A 12,722-nucleotide genomic window follows, 5' to 3' on the forward strand; every position below is an offset into this window, starting at 1 on the left:
TAAGAGATATACAAATGTACTTAAATAGTAATAAAATATTTTTTTTAGAAATGAAGTTATTATAATATTTTAATGGTTCAATGCCGGATATTATGCCGAAACCAAAAATATATCAGCCAGTTGACAATATCATTTAATTATACCGGGTGTGGCCTGTAACACGAGCATATAATTAAAACATAGATTGTACTCCTCAAACGATGACACTTTTGTTCAACAACTTTTAAAAATTATGAAGTATTTAGAGTCCCTATTTTTCATACAAACTAAATATTATCTTCAATGGACGCCATCGCCACGCCATATCATTGTGAATGACGTTGCTTGTCACGCATAACAAAATTCGCAATACATTGCGTCTTAGAATAAACTTTAGAGCGTATTAAAAATCAAACAACAAGTTATTTTTAAAAGTTGCTGAACAAATGTTGGTCAGTATGAGGAGTACAGCCTACAGTTTAATTATTTGCTCATGTTACAGGCCACACCCGGTATACGAGTATAGTGGTTAAGCTAATTGTTAAGATTCTCAGATTTCTAATAAAGGTTTATAAATCCCTTTAATTTAATTATCAGGTATCAATTAGTTAAAATGTAAGATTTTAATAGTTAGTAATATACTTAGGTATTCAATATTTGTTGACGTAGCCGGCCCGATATTAAATGGTCATTAAAACTAAAACTAATCCTACATTTAATTGCCTACATTAAGTTTTAACACGTGTAATTTTCTTTTATGGCAAATGCGTTTTCCGATTTTAGTAAAATTACAGTACATGTAGCTAAGTTAAGTTCTAGGTTTAATTATCAGCTAAATATAGAAGCAAATGCAAGTTTAACATAAGAACAAAATACTTACATTACAATGAAGTACCTAATTGACAACGCATGTTTAGTAGTTACAACACAGACATAAGAAATAATGCATTTTGTGGAGACTCTGAGGTAATAAACGCCTCTCAAGCAACATTATCTCCGGCTACAGATAGCATTAAATAATGAAACGTTACGATGAACAGGAGGTCATTTCAAACATTGAAAATCTTATCATAATGGGTTATATTAAATAAACAAAAACCAACATAATAAAACTTAATACTAAATACTTAACCTACCTACCTACAGGTAAAAAATTTGGCCTAAATCGCCGTCAACGGGCAGGGTGCCCAGAAGGCTGGCCGCATTTCCTCGCTGTACATATAGCTAAGCTAATGCACTGTGCGAAATACTGGGTTATTAGTTATTAATATTGTTATTGATATATAATGCGAGATACTCACACCATTATAAAAGATCGGGTGCACTGATATCAATAATATCAACGACCGGTTACGATCAGATTTTAAAAGTTTGAACAGACCTCCTATTGTGAAACAGGATGACTGCCTAGCCGCAAAATAGGATATCATATTGATTACAGGCCGAGAAAAATTAACATTAAATACCTAATAATATATGTTTATGCAGATGCCAAGCTACTAATCAACCTGTCTCAATTAAATTTATTGATCATAAATTACTTCATACTGAATGGAACCTCTTTGCCTTATCGTTAATAATTACATTAAAACGAATAAGTATATTAGGTGCTTGGGTAAGGGGTAATAAATAATAATTTACGGATAATATACGGACAGTACCTACGTGTTAAGTACCTCAAACGAATCCTACACGATTAACTTTTAGCAAATCAACTTTATATAAGTTAGTATGTTATTTTTGCAACTGACCGATTTTGTAATTTGTCATTATCGTTTATTAGCAAAACAAAAGAATAATCCCGGTTCTGTTCTGATCGGTAAGTACAATATGGTCAATATGCTTTCACATTCGTGTATCTTAAGATTATGAGGGCAGGGAGCCCCGCCCTATCGATGTGAGAAAAGTGTCTTTGATGCACCGCGCGCAATTGATTCCTAACTTAATTTCACTAAGACGTAAAATTCCTATAGTTTACAGTTCATGCTTAATAATATGTTTTATTATTATTGGTAATAAATGAATGAATAAAAATCGATGTTAATTAATTATTTAAAGCGAAACACCGACGCATGAGTTTCCGTACTGAACAAGTACTCGTAATCTTAAGAATTTGGAAGAATGTCTGGCCGAAGATTCAGTTTCGGAAGAAACTAGAGCAAAACTGAAAGACGTACAAAGCGCTGCGAAGGTACTCCCTTATGCTTGTAATGTACATGATGCTTACTAATAGCCCCTGTTTGGCCTGTTCTGACAGAATGGAAACTACGAATCCCTATACTGAGCATAGCCCGACATGCTCTTGGCCGATTTTTAACTGTTCCTGGAAGCATCGAGCGGCATGTGGGCCATGTTCATCAATCAATTGAACCTGCGCCGGGTCTGATTTGCAGTTGAATTTGAACACAGGTGTCGGTAGTAAGGGGAATACTTACATAATTGCATTTTCATTACCTACTTATGTAATTAAAGATTTTAAGATAAGAGCATCCTATTCCAAGATATATCATTGTTGTAGTTTGTCTAAAGCATTACGTCTCATATATCTGTATGTTGTTATCTTAGTCGTGAATCAAGACATTCAAAATCACATATCCTTATAAAGCTTTTATTCTAATAAAACTAATAATAATAATGGAGCACTAACTGATATAATTTAAGCATGAACTTTGAAAAATATTTTTCAATCCACATGTCACATTAAAAAAAAAACATCCTGTACTTATAGATAGTCTTACTGCAGCAGTTTATCCAGCTTGGGTAAACAGTTTTGGTTGCAGTAATTTAGTATATGTATTTTTGCTATACAAACTTAACGATTTTGATAAAGAACAACGATGTAAGTATCGACAACACTTATTATCAGTAATGAAAACGGGTACCTAGCTTTTTACTAGTCATTTTCATTGCTCTGGGGTATACTAAGCTTAATAATAACTAGCCATAACAATGCCAATTTATTCCTGGTTGGTAAGTACTTGGCCGGCCTGTGACACGAACAGTGAAATTACTACGCTATTTCGTGATAGATAAGCAAGCCAGCGGGCGGCCCGTGGTTAAACACAGGGCAATGAAGTCGACGAAGAAGCATCAGCATCAGCACTACATATATGTCTCGAAGGCGAATTAGCTACGTCTTCAGCAGCAGAATTTGCAATTGAATACAAGCCAAGAACAACGATTTCGTTTTTTTACAATACAAAATTTAGAATTTGAATAGTTCGCTATAATTGCTTGCTGATTCTTGTAAATTATATAATTATATCCATAATATACACTTCATTTACAAGAATATTAGAGATGTAAATATTTTGGATAAGTATAGATATAGGTATAATCCTCCAGGACCACTAAGTTGAATTCCTAAAATGTTGGATTTGCAAAAAGTTGAATTTGCAGCATGTATAGGTATCGCTATCAAAAATCAATGTATCAAATCAAATCAGCATTTTGAAATTCTATTATATTCATATAGGTACATTAGGTATTAATCATATAAATTTTGGATATTAAAGGAATATAATCATTATAAACTTAACTAATGATCATAAAAATGTCAAATATTTAAGAATTTACTTCTAAGTAAAAACTATATCATACCACATGTAATTCTACAAAAAGAAATCTCAACTGTCGAGGTTCCTATTAATTCCGCTAATTCTACTTTACTTAACTCTCATTTAATTTTTTTACAATTCCGGGATAGCAACAGTAGCAACATATTTCCATTTACTTAATTAATTTATATCAATTTACTACAAATACGACTATTAGCTATGTAAGTACTAATACATTTCCAACGAGAGGTATCCTCCTGCGAGATCTCTGCTCCGCGGACGTATGCAATAACGCATGATGAAGATACATGGACGGCCTCTGCGCACATAGGCAACTGCGCCGATGCCCCGCGGAGCAGAGTTAGGAATAGGACACATCTTTAGCAAAAACACCATCATCGTGATACGCTGTGTAATTTGCATTTGCAACGTGAATAACCCGTGCAAGTTTCTTGGGCTAGGTACCCATTATTAGACTAAAATAAATACTTTTTGTAATATACCATTATAATCAGTCGAAAACGTCTTTACACAAATGACGTCAAACACGTATTCATTGCCTGCATGTAAACATTGTTGATGTACCTTTTTTGTAGTTAGAGTTATCAGTGACAGTAACTTGGCGAAATAGGATATAAGGTTTTTATAACCCTGCATCTTGTGCCTTTTATAATATTGTACATAATAATTTTATTTATCCAACTGTCAACCTGACCGCTAAGTAGGTACTCAAAAAAAAGATCTTTGCCCCTCACACAACCGTAGTAAATACCAAAAATAACTTTTGATATACGTAACATATGAAACTAAAGCTTTCCTTAAAAATACTATAGTGTTATATTAATCTATCAAATGATTAATTTACTTAAGTGTCAACGCAGCTTTACCCGTGATGCCGAGTAAAGTTGATGGAACTGTCTAGTTACCGGCAGGTCCTTTAAACTAAGGATAATCTACTCGTATGTGTAGGTTGTAATGAAAACTTATTAATTGAATCAGGCGTCACTTTGCGGAATGCAGTATCAGAAATAAGTATCTACCTCATACCATACATATTATAATGCTTTTCGAACAGTAGAGGCGGATTTAAAACTTCAGTCTGCATTTGAATAATGAAGTGTAAGTATATAATATCTTGTACCTAGTATCTACCTTATTTTATTAAATATGAATACATTTTGAAACTTTTTAACTTGAAATTATTCATTAACCTAAATTGCAAGCGTTTATTACATCTTTTAAATGTTACTAGTGGTATTCAAAACTTACCAGCCACTTATTTTCCGACGACTAGGGTTCTTCGTTCGCCAAACAATCATTGTTCACAACACAGCACTGACATGAGCAGCACGACTGTCACCTTCTGTTCTTGGCCACTAGAATAGTTTTGGCACTGAACATAATCCTTTGTGTCACTGCACTGCACTTGCTCGTCCCAATGATTTTATATTTGTTATCTGTAACAAAGGACACGATATATTAATACATTTTGTTATTAATCACTTTAAACCGCATGAAAATCCTTTCAGTAGTTCTTGAGTTTATCGCGAACAAACAAACAGACAGACGCGGCGAGGAAGTTTGTTTTATAAGGTGTAGCGATAGGCGACGTTGTCATAAGGCATTTTAATGATGACACCGAGATGAGACTCAAAATTAAATTGGTAATACCAAAGACATATGTACCTAACTTCGTATAAGATGAATAAAGTCTAAGGAAAAAACGTGCCTCGGAAATCAAGAAAAAGTCATTCTCGGATAGATGGCGCACACACCTTTAGGCTATACTCGGCTAGATGGCGTAACGACACCGTTTCATATTTAACAATTTTAACACATATGTAGATATCAGTGAATGAACATGGGTCAAAATGATATAAAAATAATAAAATCATTTATCCATATATATTTTTTTTTTGATAATTTTATACGTTTTTATTTTGAGTTTTAGTCGTGTGTCGATAGATGGCAGTAAATTTACTGTGACTACAAAATTTACTATGACAGGACCCCTCTATACTATCTATTCTATACACATAATAGCATGCAATCATAATTAAGATGAAATCCTGTAAGTTTACATAAAAACTACTAAGGTGCATTTTAGTAGGGACAAAACATGTAATTATCTCATTGTTAAATATTTTTATCCTAATAAAATTATGAAATACAAAGTATTTTCAAAGTACAAAAAGGCTTAATCCTGAAATTATCGGACTGAAGCGCGTGGAGGGTATTTCATTTTCGGTCCGAACATGTTTGTAAAGTATGCCACGCCACAAGTAACGGACTTTGTAGCAACATTCTTAATTTGTAACAAAAAATAAACGCAATTCATTGATGTTCTGTTCAGAGTACAAATGTAGGCCATGTTTTGTTGTGATATCACGATTGGGTCTAGTTCTACTGAATGTACTGGAGCCACATTCAAAATTTTAGAATTTAATTTGATATTCGATCTGACATTATTCAGTGCTATTTCTTTTCTTGTACTTAATAATTAAAACAGGTACTGGTGCGCAAAAGATTAGTTTTATCTATTATTTTTTTATATTTTCATTGCAACTCTTAATTCGACAACGTCCATAATAGGTAGGTACTGGACATAAACCTTTGAGCCTTAGATTTTTTTCCTAATTAGAATCATCGACGTCCTTGTTTTGTATTAAATTAAGGGTTAATGCAATAGGTTGAGCCGACAAATTCATATTAATATATTTAAAATATTCGTACTGTAGGGGAGATTTCTCCGAGAGGTGGGGCGTGCGGGATGAAGGCGAAATTAAAGGCGTTTTTACGATGGCAGGAGTCTATTCCAGTCGGCGCTAATTACAATTACACTAATAATAACTAAACTAACGTATCTCCTAAGGCCGAACAGCGTCCAATAAGTACAACTGCCGAACACTAAGGAAACGCGGGATACTCTAATTAGGTTTTACTACTAATAGTCAAGAAGGCCCACTAAGGTCCAAAAGGTACGCAGAGTGTTCGCAGTCTCGACTCCTAACTAATTCTCAACATTTACAATATTCGGTGCATCGGGTCCTTATTCTAGGAAAAATCTTAACACCGCCATGTAGGGTTAGTATGCGCGCTGTACAGTGACATCTAGTGACAAATTGGTAAACAGTTAAATTGTACGAACATGCGCGTTGTTTTTATGTATGTTAAACTATTTAGGTTCATTCGATATATTTTTAGGAACATGTTACATGATGTTCTGTATTTTTACAGGTTTCAGAAACGAGTTGTGATAGGCCTACTAACACCATCTTTGTGCATATAGAAGAACTATACATGTATGAGTGTTCAGGATTACGTTAATCTAAATCTATACATTTGCTATGTTTTACTAAAAATACAAGTGTTATGAAATGCTTGAAATCATAATTTTAAGTCTCCAGGAACATTGGGTTTAAGAACAAAACATTGGGTACTAGTAGAGCCATCTTGTGAGGCGTAAGGAACTAAAAGTTGCCTAGGAACTGGAAGCTATCCAATTTACATTAATCTTAGTTTGCACATTCGTTATGTTTACATAAAAATCTAGGCAACACATAACACAAGTTACGCAAGGTTTTGGATTTTTAAAACTACGGGAAAGATAAAATATTGCTAATGTTTACGTCGAAATCGAGGACTACTAGCGCCATCTAGTAGGCTCCATGAGAACTAAACATAGTTTATTGATATATTTGGGAAAGTTCGCGTTACAGTCTCCCCCTCTGGAACTGCAGACGACCCGGCGCGGTGACAGGAAAGTCTTCGTTGCGTTGAGGCCGTTGGGCGGACGTCCACTCGTGACTGCTGGTTCAAGGGTAGTCTTTAGGGGAACCCTCCCCCTCTTCGGTAAGACTGCACGTATTTATAGTCTGTTACCGGGTGAAACTTTGGGAGGCACCCATGCTTTACAAAGTACGGCTGGGTTCCGGGAACAACTCCCGTGAGTGTGGGGATAACTCGATCTCCGTCGTGGTGAGAGCCTTTTGTGCGTCTTTGTACATATCGTCCACAAACCTCGGTGAGTAGCCGTCAAATAGGGGGGCCACTATGTCTAGAGTGTCTAGTGGTTTCGCTCTCTTGCGCGTATGAGATACCACCGGCAGGTCATCAATGGCCAATGGGATCAGCCTGTATGGGACTGCAGCAGACTCCGAAGGTAGTTCGGCGTCGAATGGTAGGGCTCGTTGTAGCGCTGATCTATATTTCGGCACAGACGCGCTCGTCGACACTGCTGATGCCGCTATGCCGTAACTCAGACCAGGTTGTGCCACGTACGTCAATGATTGTTCCCTGTCATCTTCTTCTCCCAACTCATATATTTTCGTGGGGTTGTCGATGAAGTGCCACGTCATCTGTGGCACATTCACGATGATGCCGGCATCTTGGAGGAAGGGTACTCCCAAGAGGGTTCTCGTGTCCCGTTTGCCAGGGAACACAATGAATTTGGTGGGGACTGCGCGGTCGCACACGTTTACCACGCATTTTAGGTTCAGGACTTCCTGCAATCTCTCATCGCCGTCAGCTAGCTTTACCCTCGCAGACTCCACGCTGATTCTGTAACCACGCCTTTTTAGGCAGGTGTACAACTCATACGATGCCACGTTACTCTTGGCACACGTGTCTACGTAAGCTGTCCCTGACATTGCGTCTATCCCGATTCCAATTATGGGTCTCCTCCGGATATCCATGGAGAAGTCTTCAGCGATCCCAGTGGCACAGAAATCGACGCGTTCCACCTTAGTCGAACCTTTAGCTGCCGCACACTTCGGGCATTTGCTCCTGACTACGCCTGGCGTACCACACCCGTAGCACGCGAAGATGGGCTGTGACGGAGATGGTGCCTGCGTCGCCGTTGCTGCGGAGGTACTAGCTGTGGCTGGTGGCAGCGCTTCAACTTTCACCGCATCTCGGGCTGCAGCTTCTCTCGCTTTCTTTCGGCACACATCTTCAGTGTGACCCACCACTCGGCAGTAGTTACACCTGATACGCTCCTTCTTTGCTGGTAGCGGTGGCTGTAGAGGGGGTTCGTCATCCAACAGCATCTCGACCGATTGTGCTGCTTCTAGGAGGGCATCGAAGCTCAGGACAGATTCCCTAGGTACCTTCTCCTTTATCTTTCTGTGTAGGGTCCCGTACACCAAGTCGAGTTGCTGTGTCTCCAGGAGTTGCGGCTCCGGCATCTGAGCAAGTAAGTCTCTCTGCTTGGCGACAAAGGTCTCAGTAAGCTCCCGAGGACCCTGATCGTTTAGGACAATCTCCCTGTACAGCATATGCGCGGGTTTCTTTGGTGCAAACGCCCGACGCAATCTGCTGTCAAAGTCGTTCCAGGTCTTTACCGACTCACTTATGCCGTTCCACCAAACGGCTGCAGTATCTTTTAGTATTAGAGGTAAACTCTGCAGTGCGTCGCTGTCGTTAATGTTCCCGACGCGTTTGAAACACGTAGCCGCCGTCAGGAAAGTTTGCACGCAGGCTGGATCCCGTTTGCCGTCGTAGGAGAAAGTGGCCTTCGCGAAGGAACTATGTTTCACCGGAGACGGAGCAGGTCGTGCAGCACTGGTAATCGCTCCTAACAGCTGCTGGAACTGGCTGTCTGTCATACTGACCGCCATGCTATCTCTTTCCTGCAACAATTTCGCTCTTCGACGTGTTTCGACAGGCATAAACTCGTTGCGACGTCACGGCACGGCCCTCACGTTGTGCGCCAGATGTAGGGGAGATTTCTCCGAGAGGTGGGGCGTGCGGGATGAAGGCGAAATTAAAGGCGTTTTTACGATGGCAGGAGTCTATTCCAGTCGGCGCTAATTACAATTACACTAATAATAACTAAACTAACGTATCTCCTAAGGCCGAACAGCGTCCAATAAGTACAACTGCCGAACACTAAGGAAACGCGGGATACTCTAATTAGGTTTTACTACTAATAGTCAAGAAGGCCCACTAAGGTCCAAAAGGTACGCAGAGTGTTCGCAGTCTCGACTCCTAACTAATTCTCAACATTTACAATATTCGGTGCATCGGGTCCTTATTCTAGGAAAAATCTTAACACCGCCATGTAGGGTTAGTATGCGCGCTGTACAGTGACATCTAGTGACAAATTGGTAAACAGTTAAATTGTACGAACATGCGCGTTGTTTTTATGTATGTTAAACTATTTAGGTTCATTCGATATATTTTTAGGAACATGTTACATGATGTTCTGTATTTTTACAGGTTTCAGAAACGAGTTGTGATAGGCCTACTAACACCATCTTTGTGCATATAGAAGAACTATACATGTATGAGTGTTCAGGATTACGTTAATCTAAATCTATACATTTGCTATGTTTTACTAAAAATACAAGTGTTATGAAATGCTTGAAATCATAATTTTAAGTCTCCAGGAACATTGGGTTTAAGAACAAAACATTGGGTACTAGTAGAGCCATCTTGTGAGGCGTAAGGAACTAAAAGTTGCCTAGGAACTGGAAGCTATCCAATTTACATTAATCTTAGTTTGCACATTCGTTATGTTTACATAAAAAATCTAGGCAACACATAACACAAGTTACGCAAGGTTTTGGATTTTTAAAACTACGGGAAAGATAAAATATTGCTAATGTTTACGTCGAAATCGAGGACTACTAGCGCCATCTAGTAGGCTCCATGAGAACTAAACATAGTTTATTGATATATTTGGGAAAGTTCGCGTTACAGTACTGAATTATACATAAATATTTATATTTTTGTAGGTGCATAATTTATTTATTTTAAACAGTATAAGCATTTAATCCTTCCATAGGATCAAACTCTTCGTAAGCAGAGATCGTACTAGGAGTACTAGACGACGATACATGTCCCCACTTTGGATCAAAGAAACAATGTATTATCATTCCCTAGAAACGGATTTTATTATCGTCCTGTATTACATTATTGCGGCACGGCAATTTTTTTACTCATACTTTGTATAGTTGCACATAGAAATGTACTTAATGATTTAATGCATTCTCTACCAGTTAACCAATGAATCTAATGATCTATTACACAAACAACCTACAGAAACCCCTCTCTTTTCACGATAAAAGGACTGCTTCTACTTAAGAGTAATAGGTAGTACTTAAGAGTAGCTTTTTTTTGTCTCTGTCGCACTTTCGTACTACCCATAGACTTGACACAGACAAAAAAAAAGTTGCGGAGACAAATATGCTCGTGCGCGCCTACTCTTAGTTATGAATTGAGAGAATTTTGTTAAGTAATAAATTATAAATTAATACAGATCAGAGATTGAACTAGATTCCATACCCTCAATGAAAAACAAACGTGTCATGTTCATTATACGAGAACACGGCCACATTTAAAAAATAATTATATACCTACATAAGTGATATTTTTTTTTATTTTAAAACTTTGGATAGATTTGTATAAAATACACCATTATATACTGAATTTCTGCAACAGTACATCCGTAAGATTTTCTACAGTAGAACCAAAGGTGCCTGATACCTGTAAAGAGACACGCAAATGACGACATTTGCTGCGTGTAGTCCAATATTGTTATGCGATAAATTAGCTCATAATGTGGTTTTACTTAAATTAATAGAGAGGATCAACAAACAGTGATAAAACTGCTAAGCGAAATTCGAAAATTGAATACCGTTCGATGTGGAAATGAAAACGCAGAAACCGAGTGGCCGTCAGTCGGACGGTACCGCGATAACGGTAAGTGTTACGAGCTATCGAGTACGCACCTTACAACTTGATATCGCAAACGACACGCTATAATAAGCCTTACTGTCTAGAAATTTAGGCAGCATCTCATGTGGGGTCCTAACAAGTTGGGGATGTAAAATTTGTTAAAGTCTTGTAATACTGTCGGTACATTTGTACCACGAGATTCAGCATGCTGTTTTTAGTGAGTCGACGTGTTTAAATTGAGAATAGAGGTAATTTAAATTAATAAGAAACATTTAAATTAGTTTGGTAATTTTGCTTTTATTGTTATAATCACATACTATACAATCGGCGTATTGTATGATGTAGGTACCTACATGTTATTACTAAGTAACTATAGGTCAGTGATGATAATGATAACCTTCCGACTATACATATATAATTACTTGCAGTTTCCTTTCTTTCTCCTTTACATCCTTTCCTTATTTAAACTAATTTATTATTTTTCACCACACCAGCTCGGAAAGGCTTACTTTGCGCTTCAAAAACTGATAGCAAAGTTGCATTTTATTCACATGTGAGGCAAAGAAATCAAATGCAAATTTTGAGTTGTTTTCTTATGTTTGCTGGTAGAATTGACTTTTAAATGATGATTTTGGATGATAAATATTTAATAACATTCATTTGGATTAGATTTGATTTTGTTTGATATTTTACATTTAATATTTGCATCGGGTTGGTGTGGTGAAAAATTTTGTGTTTCACTCGGGGGCAAATTTTGTTTAACCCTCGTGCCTTGAAACCCTCGCAATGCTCAAGATTCCATTTTTCGAACCACTCGTTACGCTCGTGGTTCAATTTTGGAATCTTTCGCTTGCTCGGGTATCAATATTAGCACGAGCGGTTAAACAACAACTTTGCCCCCTTGTAAAACAAATAACTATTAGTGGAGCTTGACATGAAAGCTATTTATTACGATCTAGTTACGTTCAGACACTAAAACCTCAGATCCCTGATTCCGACATTAGCTCTCTTTAATGATTAATATAATACAGCCAGTCACAGTCGTCGGTAGTAGGCCAAAGGTATGGTGCAATCTTTTCGAGCAATGGCGCCATAACCTTTGGCCTACTGTCGAGTAGATGGCGTTAATTTCAATATTTAACAAATTAACACATATGTGTGAAATAATAAGGACCAAAGTCAGACAAATGGCGTTCTAACAGTTTAATGCTTCTATCGAAAGATGGCAGTAAATATGAAATGAAATGAAATGATTTACCATGACTGTAATTCTCTATACACTCTATTCTCTTTGGCCATTTAGACAATCAATAATTTGTTACCCAGCCATCACTGTACTATATAGTTTCCACCCACTCCGAACGACACGACATCGTTGCTAAGTAATTCCTACTTTCATCGGCTGTTAAATGTCTGCCAGTCATTGTTTGAAATGACGTGGTTGTCGGGTTTTTATCGAGGTGTCAGTTACGTAAATACGTAGTGTAAAGAATCTTTGAATAGGCT

The 12,722-nt window shown here is 37.4% G+C and overlaps 1 protein-coding gene across 1 annotated transcript in view; it reads right to left on the bottom strand.

Moving 5' to 3' along the window:
- The window catches only part of LOC134805052 (cuticlin-1), a 109,158-nt gene that overhangs the window by 75,340 nt on the left and 21,096 nt on the right, over nucleotides 1-12,722 (bottom strand). Inside the window, exon 2 of the mRNA XM_063778341.1 lies at nucleotides 4,806-4,993. Within this exon, the coding sequence (XP_063634411.1) occupies nucleotides 4,806-4,855 (50 nt within the window). The 5' untranslated portion in view covers nucleotides 4,856-4,993. The remainder of the gene's footprint in view (nucleotides 1-4,805; nucleotides 4,994-12,722) is intronic.

The sequence above is a fragment of the Cydia splendana genome, chromosome 2 (assembly GCF_910591565.1).
Source record: "Cydia splendana chromosome 2, ilCydSple1.2, whole genome shotgun sequence".
NCBI lineage: Eukaryota > Metazoa > Arthropoda > Insecta > Lepidoptera > Tortricidae > Cydia > Cydia splendana.